The 14,140-nt window shown below is 43.5% G+C and overlaps 1 protein-coding gene across 4 annotated transcripts in view; it reads right to left on the bottom strand.

Moving 5' to 3' along the window:
• Nucleotides 1–14,140, bottom strand: part of UGLYAH (ureidoglycine aminohydrolase) — a 123,562-nt gene that overhangs the window by 51,603 nt on the left and 57,819 nt on the right. For 2 of the 4 annotated variants that reach the window (XM_086809608.1, XM_086809606.1), the window contains exons 8-11: nt 11,558–11,639; nt 11,422–11,478; nt 4,833–4,871; nt 2,492–2,562 (exon numbers count right to left, since the gene is read on the bottom strand). In XM_086809608.1, the coding sequence (XP_086665734.1) occupies nt 2,492–2,562; nt 4,833–4,871; nt 11,422–11,478; nt 11,558–11,639 (249 nt within the window). The remainder of the gene's footprint in view (nt 1–2,491; nt 2,563–4,832; nt 4,872–11,421; nt 11,479–11,557; nt 11,640–14,140) is intronic. The other 2 variants (XR_015267553.1, XM_086809609.1) reach the window with 1 other exon arrangement.

Below are 14,140 nucleotides of genomic sequence, written 5' to 3' on the forward strand. Positions count from 1 at the left end.
CTATTCCATATATCTTGGTATCCCCACAATTGGTTGAACAAGATTACATGTCAAGAGGATGAACCCTCATACAATTAGAGAGGAACCATCGATGACTTTACACCTTGTAGGTATACCGTAAGTAGCCCTTGAAGAATGCCATGTTTACGGCAATCGTCAAATTGTATGTCAAATGCCATTGCCGGCTGAAAATGTGCATGCACAACACATGCAACATGGCTTGCAATTTTCTGTTGGTGCAAGTATTCCGCATCTCTCTCATGCTACTCATGCCCCCAAGCGTGCTCGCGAGGGAGAAGTTATGAGTGAGATTGCACCAATGTATGTTGAGAGGCCATCCATGCCTCATGCTTCCAGAACACATGTTTCTTTGCCCAATGCATTACCTTTGGTTCCCAGAATGATGCCAGTTAAAAGGGTTGTCCAAATGAACATGCACACAAGAAAACATGTTGAGATGCAAACTAATGCATCAAAGTCAAGGCCGGAGACAAATCTGTTAAGTTTGATACATATCATGGGAAATATGATGCATAAAGGCACTTGCTTTTATTGCCCAGCTTGATATTGCCTTCAATGATGAAGATTTCACTCAAAAATCCATGATCCAGCATGTAAGCATGTTTATGAAAAGTATTGCTGCTCATTGGTGCCTTACTAGAAGCTTTCCCCAAATCTTGTTAGATCATGGGAAGAGTTCGAGCAAAAGTTTTACACCCAGTTCTTGCCTCCCAATGCATTAAATGAGATAACAATGAAGTGGGATTGGGTGAAGCAAAATGAAGGGGAAACGGTGAATGCATATGTGCACGAGTTTTGGAAAGTGCTTTTGAAGGTGTCTCCCTTTATGCATGTTCCAAAGGTTGAAAGGAAGAGAAGGTTTCGATCGAGATTACAACCCATGTACAAAGCAGCTTCACGTGTTAAGCTTTCACGCTTTAACCCTTCATGGGTTAAGCTTTCCACAAGTTAACCCTTCACGTACTAACACTTCACGGGTTAAGCTTTCCACAAGTTAACCCTTCACGTACTAACACTTCACGGGTTAATACCTCACGCACTGCTACTTCACGGGTTACCACTCCACAAAATAAGATTAATTCACGGCAAACACTAATTCACACACATCCCTTCTTGATTCACTTCTCACCACAATAACACTCTTCCCATCATACATCCATACATAAAAATAACTAACACACCCACACACACACACACACAAAGAGAAAAAGAAAAAGGGCCATGAGCCCCTACCAGTCACACAATGACTGATGTTCTTTTCAAATGTTACATATGGCTATGGCCTCCTCCTCTACTTCTGAACCAGAGGTTGAGGGGAACCTGGCCATAACTAAGGCCAGTGCCACAAGGCCACCAATAGAAAAGAGGAAAAGAGTACCACGCCATACCAAGCTCACCTACCTTGGTCCGTATGCACAGGAACTATAAGGGACAATGATCCAGTCTGACTTTTAGACAACTCAAGGGAAGATCATGTTCCAGTATCATACCCCAGAGTGTCTGAAGATCTTGGAAGATACCAATGTCAAGTACAAGCTGGAGGAAGTCGGACTTGGCAGAATGGCAGAGGTACTACCCCGCACCATCAACCCAACCTTATGTACGGAATTTTTGAAGTCTTATGATAGAAATACCAAGCAAGGTACAATCACGAAGTCTGATGGATCGACAGAGCAAGTCCTCACGGAGGAAATGATACGGGAAGCTCAATAGTTGCCCCCCCCCCCCCCCCCCCCCCCCCCCCCCCCCCATACCGACACATGTCCAGTTTGCAAACACTGATGTCCCCAGGTGGACAAAGCTCATTGTCCACCGCCCAGACCTTATCCCCTTTGTTCAAAGAGAGCAACCAGCCATGTGTCATTCTTAGCTTTGAACCCGACTCACTTTCCCTCTATGCCTAACACCTAAGATGGACATCTCATCATCTCTCTTCTCCCCTCTCTAGGAGTTGGCGCCCTCTTGAAGGAGGCCTTATGGCTGTATTTTCTGCACTTCTACCTTCCTTACACCATATCCAAGCTTGCTCGAGTGTTTTCCAAGCTTTCGAGAGTGTTTCCAAGCCATATTCATCTCCTACACACTCCGAATGGCTCAAATTCAGCAAAACAGCCCTTGTATTTGCTATAATTTCTGGTCTTTTGGCTAAAAACCCTAATTTTAGAGCAAACGTTGCATGTGTGGAAGCCTTATTGTACTTGATCCAGCCCCTACTGTACTCGACATGACCGTTCCACATCCACCCGTTATTTCTATTTAAGTTCTTATTTGCTCTTCCCTAGTGGTGCCTTACATGTATTGATGATTGCATGCCTCAGCTTTTAAGGTGATTACAACATTACCTTGTATGATTTGACAATCCCAGTAGAGAGTCTTAAATAAATAACGCAAAACTCTATGATTGATTGCATGGATCTTGGAAGCACATAATATTGCATTACAATGTAGTAAGGATGTCCAAAACACTTACCAATCATCTCCGAGACGGTATATGCCACTGCCCTCCAACATTAAAAGACCATGTTGATTATAATGCACTTCCTATATAGGCCAAACCACAACATAATAAATCCCTTTTTTTTCTGGTAAAATAGCCATGTACTTGACTTTTTCCATGATATAAACACAAAAGCATCACATTCATGTCCTATGGATAAACCATGTTAAGCTGCCAAAGCCAATCAGGAGAAAAGTCCCAAACAATGCCAAGCACTATGATTGGCAACATCAAAAAGTACACTTTCTATCTTTCCGTCTAATCAGCATTAGGATCCTCATATCCATTCAAATGATGACGTAAGGTGTGGGTTGTTTCGACCGGATAAAGCTGAAAGAAACTGCATATAAAGGTCTATGATCTTTTAATGGCTCGGGCTTCTCGATGATCTTCCAATCTGTGTCCACAACTAAGTGATGACGTCCAATAGTTGACTTTCAAATCAGATGACGAGCAATAGTCTTCTGTCAATATAAATGGTATGATCCATGGGGTCCCATCATAAAACACATGCATCAGGCTCAATAAACCAGGTCACTATATTCCAAGTGAGACAGCATGGCTCTCCCCTGATGTGAGGGACCTGGGATACACAAGAAATTCCCTGCCATACTCTCAGCACCACTATTTATTGCCATATATAAAATATTGGCTGGACTCCACAAGGCAACTGCATCAATGACACTCAAGGGTTGCACCCTTGATAGATCGCAAAAGAACTGACTGGTAGTGCTCCATGACCTATCAACCAAACAAAGAGGGCGACCTTCAAGTTCTTGCTAGAGCTTCAAGCTCTCATCAGAAAGAAGCAGCCATAAAGCCATAGGGACATGACACGGCGGACACCTAGTAGGAATCCACTTGGAAGACATGAACTCAATCTGGAATCTTGTAGTCACAAATCCAATAAGGACCAATAACCTGTAGGGGACTCCAGCCCAGGAGAAATGGTTGCATAGGATTGGGATATGGGAGTAAAAGGTCAAAGGATTGGCCTTTACGCCCCTTCAAGACTTGCAACTCAGCCCAACCTGTTGAACTTAGAGGCCCCTGAAAACCATTTGTGTGCCAATGGAAGAGGCTTGAATCTTGACCTCTGTCTCAGCTAGATCACTGCATGAAACCATTGGACCCCAATAGCCAACCATGCTCATCCCAAATGGAATCATTCCACATGATGGGCTGCCAAACAATCTACCCCTGGATAGCAGGAAGGGCCTCTCTCAAACCGCGTCTCAGGAACTGGCAAGCTCTCACTATCAATGACAGGGAAGCAGTTGATATCTCCCTCATTGAAAATCTCATATGGGGTCTCCATTTACCACCCTTCTTGGCGTGCATCACATACACTAATATGTAGGAAAACTCTTTCAAGATTACTTGCCAGGGAGACGATCATAGACAATGACTTAAGATAGCAATGCTTTGCTTTGAATCTCCAAATCAATAGTCCCCAAGCCTCCCTCATGCTTGAAGAGAATGACAGAACCCAAGCACCTCTAGCCCTTGAGTTATGAGTGCTATCCATTTCTGGCTATAAATGATTGTGAATTGATCTCTTTAGATATGCAATACATGAACGTGAGAAACAGCAACAAGAGGTAAAATACAAAGTTGTGGCAAGGAGAACCTCATTCACAATGACTCTTCTTGAAGCAAAATCTAATTTCACAGAGCTCCTGTACAAAAATCTCTTCCAAATGTTATCTTCAACAAGAAAAGTAGCTAGTGGAGGAGCCCATTGGGATCCAATAGAATGCACCCACACAAGTGCCTCTGTGTCTGCAATCCAATGTGGCTGTCCATAAGGCTAGACCCAAGTAGCTCAGCAGACAAGTTCACAAGCAAAAGAGAGACCAAGCCACAAACGGCAGCAGCAATGTTCCCACGCCAAGTTAAGTCTCAAAGACTCAACGGGGAGAAAAATAACCATGTTCAAGCATTTAAAGGCATGCTTATACAATTGGCAGGGTGGAAGGAAGCCAAGAACTCCTAGTACAAGTCCTCTTGCCAGCCGACTGCATAAGGTCTTGAGCATGTAATGTGTTGCGTGAGGTCAAGATGTCCTTCGTATTCTTGAACTTCTAATAGAATGCAAGGATACTTGTTGCTCTTATGTTGCCTGAGTGTTGTGCAAGTGACAAAAGAGATAACCCACTCCTTTGAGAATGGGCACAAATTCAATGCAACCTTAACTCACCCACGGAAATTATTATGCTGAACAAGACAGCTTCTAACATTTTAACAATCTTAATTAACACCAGACAGACAATCTGACTTCATCATTGACAAGCATCAGGTTATTGAAGCACACCTTCACATTCAAATATTCCCCAGGCTGAAAATCCATTACCTGTTTACACCAGCATGATGGTCAGATACAAATCCAAGATTTGTAAAAGATGACCTTTTGATATGACACATTAAGGCATATTAAAGAACGAATTGAGGTTCACATGTAATGAGTGCAAAAAGTGTATAGCTTTGCTTTTTTCTTTAATGAACCTGTGTGGCACAAATGCCCTGCCTCCTCTTGAATGAGAGCCACTAGACAAAAGTATTCAACCTTTCCACCCTGTCATAGGCTTTCGCCTGCTCTCTTAGCTTTGCTTTATCCCTGGTGGCACAGGTGCAACCAGAGCCCAAGCCCCTCTGAAGTACCAAAAGAATAAGAGGCCTGCCTTATATCAGGTACATGAATCCATAGGGGGGCCTCACCTATGTCTCTAGCATGAAACCCTCGATCACCATCTTGCACTATCACATGCAAAGACCGGTGACAATTGTTGGCTAGCTCACCACCCTCCATCCAGATTACTAACAACATTAGACTAGCCCCATTAGTTATTAGCCAGCATAGTTATGTCCTTTAGGCCCATAACATATTAATCTCATCTCCCACATGGTGAAGAGGCGACCATCCACAAGCTATAGGCATCCTTCCTACTCTATACCCAATGAGTAAGAATGTCTCAATGATATCTATTGAATTTAGATGCTGCTAAGGTAGATTCAAACCCAGTACCAGCTTCTTGAAAGGCATGGACGCTACTGCTAGGCTATAGCCCAGGAGGTGAACTTGCTAATAGTTATTGTCCTCACACTTGCATTCTAAAGGACATCAATGATCTTCCCTACGGCTGAAACAAAACATCTCTACATGACGTAAGATGTTTAGTGTGGAAATTCTAACCTAAAGCAAAGTGTCTTGCCAAAAATTCAAAATAGTATACTTGGAAGGGAAGACAGCCTCCATTGCCAGACCCAAGTCTTTCTGCCCTCTCCCTTGATAACAATGTAGATAACACCGGTCATCAACTTCCCTAATTCCCCAATAAGGCCACCTTCATCTCCCAGTAGTTGCAAATCCGTTAATTCCCTAACACTTGGCTAATGATGAAGCCTCAAAGAGCTAAGCCTTCAATTGCCAACAGACAATGCACGCATTACATCATACGAGCTATCGAAAACCAACTGCAAGGTCGGTGCTATGCATAATCATCCAAAAGCACAAGAAAATCTTGCAAAGATAGTGGCTCGCCTACAACCATTTCCAATACCCCAAAGAACATCCCAAGCCATGTGTTTTCCTCCAATGTGAAATATTTTCTTACCTATTAGAGCAAAGATTAAGGTTAATTATCTGAGTAAGCCCGCATTTACCTTAGGGAGTGCCCATTAAAGAGTATGGAAATAGAAACCCCTCATTAGGACCCCAATTGGGGATACCGCCCAGCTCATGACATGAGATTTTATTATAAATGAATTACATTGGAGTCATCTCTTGGTTACATGGGAGCCTTTTAAACAGCCTTCATGATAAAACTGGATTCGGTACTTCTCACTTGCTAATTCTAGTCTAGAGTTACATGAGAAACTTCCTCTTTATAAAGTATAGAATATAGTTAGAAAAGTAACTTCTTCGAAGGTAGTCCTCATCTTTATAGCTTTGCTTAGGAAGTAGAGACTAAAAGCCTATTTATTGATCATTTCAATCTTACAATAGCCCCTTTTTTAAACCATCTCTTTTTAGCGAAAAAGGATTACCCTTTACACATGGTGGTTCTTGTTGGAGGGTCTTCTTGAATAGGTGTCCTTATTCATGGAGTGATGATGTTTGCGCTGTACGTTCTCTCTTTCTCGAAAAAAGCTTAATTATAGATCATTTCAATCTTATAATAGCCCCTTTTTAAAACCATCTCTTTTAGCCGAAAAGAATAACCCTCACACCATCACATGGGAGGAGCTTGTGCATATGGTCTTGGACCAAGAAGAACGGTTTACGACCCTCTACAGGGCAGAGGTTCTGCGGCCTTGACTAGCCAGCGATCAAGAGGCCACAACAAGGGCAAAGGGAGGTCTTCACAGGCGAAGTCTATTGAGCGGCAACCTGACTCGGATCATGACGCCTTGAAGGCAGAGAGGACATGTAACCATTGTGGCGAGAAAGGCCACTATTGGAGGAAATGTCCTCAGCGGAGCACCAACAAAGGTGCAAATTCCTCAGCAGTAACCGTGAAGACTCCAGCTTTTGTGCCTTTGGAGATTATGGACACCGTAGTTCCATCTTCTTCGAGCAGGGAGCCGGTTGGACTCACCACTAGGGATACCCGGGTGTGGATTCTAGACAGTGGTGCTTCCTGGCACATGACTCCAACCTGAGAGTTATTGCAGGCTTTTCGCAAGCAAACAGGTCACATCCTTATTGGTGACAAGTCCACTTTCCCTACAGTGAGGGCAAGTTGGAGATCGTTCCCGATGACAAAGGGGGGAAGGTTCCTTATGTCCCATCCCTTGGTTTTCATCTTTTGTCAGTGCATGAGGTTTGCAAGACTGGCATACGGGTGAAGTTTGATGAGCATTTTGTTGCTCTCCGGGACAAAGCAACAAGCTAGGTTGTTTGGGAAGGCGGAGTGGAGAATGGGATTTACAGACTCTCAGCACTCTCTTACAAGTTCTCAATTAGGTGATTTCTGGCAGTTTCGTCATGGCCACTTGAATGTGGATACGCTGGGGTGGGCTTTCCGGGGCCAGATGGTGGATGGCTTGCCAGATGTGGGCAGCATGCAGGGACATTCCAGTTCTTGCATTCGTAAGTCAGAGGAGCCTTTACAGGTGAACTATGCTTTGATGTCTCATATCGTTCGGGTCAAAGACTGTTAAGGACGCTCTTTCCCAAGAGACTTGCAGGAAAGCCATGCACGTGGAACTTGAAGCCATTGAGACAAACAACACTTGGGAGTTAGTTCCGAGGCAGTCAAAACGGTCACTCATGGGTGTCAAGTGGTTCTATAAAACCAAATATACGTCTGATGGGTCGGTAGACAAGCACTAGGCCAAAAGTGTGCTCGCATCTGGTGGTAGAGGTGATCACTTCCAAATCTCTCGTACTCTACAACAGGGATGTCCCGCAGCCCCCCTAATATATCTCATTGTTGCCACGGCTATGAGCATCTTTCTTTGCTCCCCTCTTGGGGTTTCTGTTTTGAGTCTAGTAGGCAAGTCTCATCCATGGCAAATATAGACGTATCATAGAATGTTGTCAACAACAAGATGCTTTTTGCTTGAAGATGTTGGAGAATCTTGAAGGAGAATATGTTGGAAGCTTATACGAGGCCTAGTTCAATGTGGTGATAGTTAAAGTTGATAAGAGTACTGTAGTTGAAGACCAACAAGGATACAAGGATATTATAGACATATGAAGGACAATGTCCAATCCACACATCAAAGTCGACCAAGAGGTGCAATTATCCGAGTTTGCAAGGTCCACACTAGTTCTATAACCAATGGCTGAGAGTTGGCAATTTTCCGAAGTGGTGGCAATACCAACAGTCTACGTATGTCTCACTGAATCGAGTACGCAAGAGGATAAGAAAGGGTTGCAAAAATCCCCGTGGTGATAGAGGAGTTTCTCATGCCCTCAGCTTTGGAAGAGCAACAATTGGCAAACGATCCAAAAGAAGCGCCGACAATTCTTTAATGGAAAACATTGATTTGGAGGTGAACATTGCTAATCCAAATGTCGTGATTGCAAGCTCTCGGTCTTGGCTCTCTTGCCCTTGGTATTGACTCTACATTCCCTATCTCTAAATGCTCATGAATGCCCCTTGACCTACCTTTATATAGGGATTTTGATAACAAGTCCTATTTAGGTCAACCAACCCTTTCCATCCCATAAAAGTCGTCAAAGATGTTATAAAGTGTGTGCCCAATACTTGTCCAAACCATTGGTACATGTGCTCAACACCTCTAAGCACCTATAGAGCTATCAAATTTGCTCTAAACTACCCATATACAACCTCTATCTTTGTCTTTTTGCAGCAATGGAGGAGACAGCATGAAGGATTATATAAACTAAGTCCCAAGATGCAAACGCCAGTGAGGATATTAAAGAGAAAGGGCTGGTGCAAATGTGGCCTTCAAAGCCAATCAAAAATCCCAAGTGGTAGCATTGGCTTTAGCTCCACTCCACAAGCACACGTGACCACTTAGCTTGCCAACTGCCCTCTAAAGAGGGCAAGCATTTAAGCGGATATTTAGATGCATGTTGTAAAAAAAGCCACGAGGGAGTTGACAAAGTTGTTCATCCAATGCACCTTGTCGTTGCACAATGTATGCATCCACACACCATCTTGGAAGAAAGCCATGAGAGCATCTAGAAGCTTAAGCTTCATGGAGGCATCATTGATCTTTTTGATGATAAGAAAGGGTCCAAAGCTGTGAAAGGAGAGTTTGAAACAATGTCTGCCCTCTTGTTTCAATCTCTACTTCATTATCCAAAGATATACCCAATCCCCTTCTTTAAAGTTGACATCTCGTCTTGACTTATTGGCTTGTCTAGTATATGATTCTTGTGCTTTGGCAAGGCGCGACTCAATGATCTCAGAAAAAGTTTCGGTGGTCTTGTTGGCCTCCAAGGAAGGTGACACCATTCTCATAAAAGGTGACGAGAAACGGCGACCAAATGCTGCCTCATACGGAGTCCAACCAATGCTAGATGAATGAGTGTCGTTCACGATGGCCTGAACCAAAGGAAGATAATGCTCCCACTTTGACTACATGTCATGGCAATACAATTTGGGAACATCAAATGCCAGTTGATTATAGATTTCTGTCTAGCCGTCTATCTACAAATGGAATACACTGGACAAATGCAACGTGGTCCCAAAGTAATCGAGTAATGCTCTCCAAAAATTTTAAGTAAACTTGGGATCCATGTCTGATTGTCCTTGGCAATCCACCTATGGGATACCAATCACAAATTAACACGCGAGCGATGTCTTCGGCTATGGCCGTTTTCTTGCACGGGATAAACATGCAAAACTTATTGAATCGGTCCACAATAGTCATGCACTGTGTGTTCCGAGATCCAAATGCAGCGGGAAGAGGTCCAACAAAGTCCATACTGACGTCTTGGAAAGGACCTTCGGGAACTGGCAAAGGTTGAGACAACCTTGCCTTTTTCATACAAGGAACCTTCACCTTCTGCATATCTAGCATGCTTGGACATGTTGATAGGTTTCTTGAATGTATCTCGATGACCTCCAACACGAGTGTCATGGGCTTCATGAAGAAGTGCCTATCGCTTTTCCCTTCGTATGCATAGCCGGTTCTTGTAAAGTAACGAGTCATCTTGGATGGTATAGTGACCTGGTTCTGATTGAAGGACCAATCTATACTAAGTCCTAAATTCAAAAGAATCCTCATGCTGTGGCATCATACTGTCAAGATCTTTTCCCTGTATGTCGAGCATAGTGGACTCTTGCAAATTTTTTATGGTGCCTTTACGACTTAGAGCTTTGACAACGGGATTATTCATGCTAGAAATGTATTCAATCATGCCTCTAAACTATTGGAAGATCTAACTCCGTTTGGCTTGTCTATCAATCCATTGGACACTAGGCATGGTTTGCAACCATTTAAGTGCTTGATGATCTGTCTTAAATGTGCACTCTCCCCCATAAAGGAAATGTTTCCAATGCTTAAGAGCATTGGACGCCCTTCTTGCTGGAGGACAGCTCCTATGGCTAAATTGTTGCCATCGGTAATCACCTCGAAAGGATCATCCCATGAAGCCAATTTGAGAACCTCTTCATTGCATGGAATCCCTCGAGTGCTTTGTCCATGACGAACACTTTCTATCTCGACGCATCTTCATGCCCTTGAGCAAATCTGTAAGAGGTGCTACAAGGTAAACTATATGCTTAATAGAGACCTACAAAAGAGCAGATCTCCTGAGCATTTTTGGGAACATCCCATTCGAGAATCGCCCTTACCTTTTCAGGGTCGAGGCTAATTCCGTCTGCATTCATAAAATATCCCAAACACCACATAAGTCCTTCACTATTTAACTCCTCTTCTCACATCGCACCCCCACACTCCTTTGTCCACCCCATTAAACTCATCAGCATGAGTTACTACTATGCATTGCCTACTATGCACGGTCATGCTTCAATGCCTTGCTGTGGAGAGAAAAGTGCACCCCACAAAGGAAAAAGGAGAACCAAAGAGAGGAAGCAAGGCAAGTGGAAAAAGTAAGTTGAAAGTGGGGGGCAGACAAGGAGGAAAAATGAGGTAAAGAGTCGATAAAGTGGCAGCAAGGACTGCATAGTCAAATGCTGCTGCTGCACTCAGACCCAGCTGTGAGAGAGAAAGGGGAGGCATCGAAAACAGCCACTTGCAACAGCGTGGGTAGCCAAGAGAAGCTACAGGGATCTCACATAAACAAAGTCAAACAAACAGGGACAGGTGAAATAGTGAGGGAAAAGGATGAGCAAACAAGGGAAGGGCATAGAAAGTACATGTCATCCTTTCAGAACCATGCACACAGAAATCAATATGGTCAATTTATGTATACTAGGGCGATAAAATCAAAGACAATATTTAATGCTTGTGAAGCATACATGAACATTGAAGTCATACTCGGCACTTGTCGGCAAAAGTTTGCGAAGTATGAACACCTGAGCACACATCACAACACTAGTCAAGCTGCAGTAGCAATGTTTTGAAGGCACCTCAAGAAGATGAAAGAACCATCACCTCTCCGGGAGTTTCTAAAACAGGCTGGGTGTAAGTTGAGCCAACAATCAACTTGGGAGCTTCATCCATCAATTTTTTATACCTTGAAATCAATAAGAAAAAATGAGACTGAGAAGTTACATTTGCAGGACATTATTCACATACACCTTATATTTCAAAGGTCAGTTTCTTTAGAAGTAACACATACCACAATTCACCCTCAATGTACACCTTTTAAATGCTCAATTTTTGAATCTTTCTCTTTTTCCTTGGCTTTCCAAAAAGTTTTGAAGTATGTGCCATCATGCATGCTGGTTGCGCTTTGTGATGCACTACCATTGTGTAATCTTTTGTATGTTTTCATTGACAGTGAGTAAACAGGAGAGAAATGAAGTTATCACAGATGACCAATGCTATGTCCTAAGTTTAATTGACGTGCTCCCACCCAAAAAAAGTTCTAAACGGAGACCAATTCTTCATGCTGATCAAGGAGGGGTTTATAGAGATGCAAGGATACTTATGCATTCATTTCCTACAAACATTAAGGATTTCTATGAGGCAGCTCGATGTTTCATAACACAGATTGCTGTGGAATGGCATCACACTTATTGCATATGGCTGGAGTGACACTCAGTCCAGATCCATTCATGGTGTCATTGCCTATTCCAAAGAGCAATCTTACTTTATCACATCGCATGATGCGTCCGAGATAGGGAAAAGTGCAGAAGCACTCTTCCAAGAGTGGTCAGCAGCCGTACAAGCGATGGGTGAAGAGAAAGTGATCCTGTTTGTAGCTGATGGAGAGAATGCGAACAAGGCAGCCGGCAGATTGTTGTGTGACAGGTTTCCTCATATCACATTTTCTGTATGCATGGCGCACTGCCTCAACAATCTTGTCAAGGACATTGGGAAGTTGGACTCGATTGCTCCCATCATAGAGCAAGCCACCCAGATTGTATCCTTCGTTTACAAGCACACTTTCTTGCTGGCTGAGTTCAGGAAGAAGTCATCTAGAGATTTGCGCAAGTATTCAGTCACTCGCTTCAGATACAACTTCCTCATGTTGGGATCCCTTAACAAGTGTTCTAGTGCCCTAAAGCAGTTGATGGTGAGTGATGAGTATGAGAGGCATGCATTGTCTGGAACTGTTGTAGGAAAGGCATGTGCGTCAAATATTGGGAACCCGCTTTGGTGGGAGCAAGTGAGACGCATCATAGCTTTGGGGAAGCCGATCATCCACTTGTTGAGGATGACAGATTCACTTCAGCCATGCATTGGAAAGATTTACGAGGGGATGGACAAGATGGTGAAAAAGTTGAAGCACATCGAGCAAGATGAACAGAAATACCAGGTTTTAAGGAAGCTATGCCAAGATAGATAGATGGGATATGTACCATTCACCTATTAATGCAACAGGTTTTATGGTTGATCCCCACTTTCAAACAGGCAATCAATACACAGATTCGGAGGTGGCAGATGGATGGGACATGATTTTGGAGAGACTTGAGCCTGACATTGCAAAGCAGAGAACTATCAAGGATCAACTGGCAGATTACAGGGCTTGCAAGAGGAGGTTTGGAAGAGCCAATGCTTTGGCAGATCGCTTCACCCCTGATCCATGTGTTTGGTGGGAGGACTATGGGGCACACACTCCAGAATTGCAACAATTGGCCATCAAGATTCTGAGCCAAGCGGTCAGTTTGTCTTGTTTGGAGAAACTATGGAGCTCATTTAGCCATATCGCTTCAAAGAAGCGAAACCGATTTGGCACTCAAAAGACCAATGATCTAATTTTTGTGAGTGCCAATTTGCGTCTTCTTGAGCGAAATGAGAACCCCCAATCTTGGAAGCATTGGTCAGAGGAGGATGAGAAGGGTTCAGAGGCAGAAGAGCATGCCAGTTTACCGCCTACACCGATAGCTACTTTGGGCTAAGCAGGGGATTGCGGCTCCAACGACTTTCTAGATTATGATGATTTGGGCTCGAATGATGTGCATCGCTCGCAAGTTTGAGTCTACTCATGAGTTCCAAACTTGGCTGATGTATTTGCATTGTACTTTCTATTCTACATTCAACAAGAAATTGACTTCATCTTGAGGTGTCCTTTATGCAAATTTCAGAAAGTCTCGCTGTTGAGTTTGTAATTACTAGTTTTTGGTTCTGTAGTTTAATTTATCAAGTATATGTGCCGTTTCCTAGCTGTTTCCGTTTCCCACGGTTGCCGTTTCCTAGCCTTTTCCGAGAGGGGTGCCGTTTCTGTTTTCGTTTCTGGTGACTATGCTATTGAGATCTCCAACTTTGGCACACCTCACAGACTTCTCCATCCCGCCACCCCCCTACGAAGCCGACCATGCCTACCTCTTTCACTCTTACCTACACATCAACCTTCTCCCCACCATAGTTGTTATGAGGTGCGCCTCTAACCGTCGGAAGCGTCGAGGCATACGAGTCTTCCGAGACGTTCAATGCGTCTTGGCATAGTTGATTTTTTTTTAACCGTTTCTGAATTCTGCTCGTTTCTAACCGTTTGGGATTTTCCCGTTTTCATCCGTTTGAGTCTCTAGACGGGGGGCTACAAGGGCCCCTCTAAGCTCTCAAGACTCA

The sequence above is a fragment of the Cibotium barometz genome, chromosome 15 (genome assembly GCF_041138505.1).
Source record: "Cibotium barometz isolate CiBa-2024 chromosome 15, ASM4113850v1, whole genome shotgun sequence".
Lineage (NCBI taxonomy): Eukaryota > Viridiplantae > Streptophyta > Polypodiopsida > Cyatheales > Cibotiaceae > Cibotium > Cibotium barometz.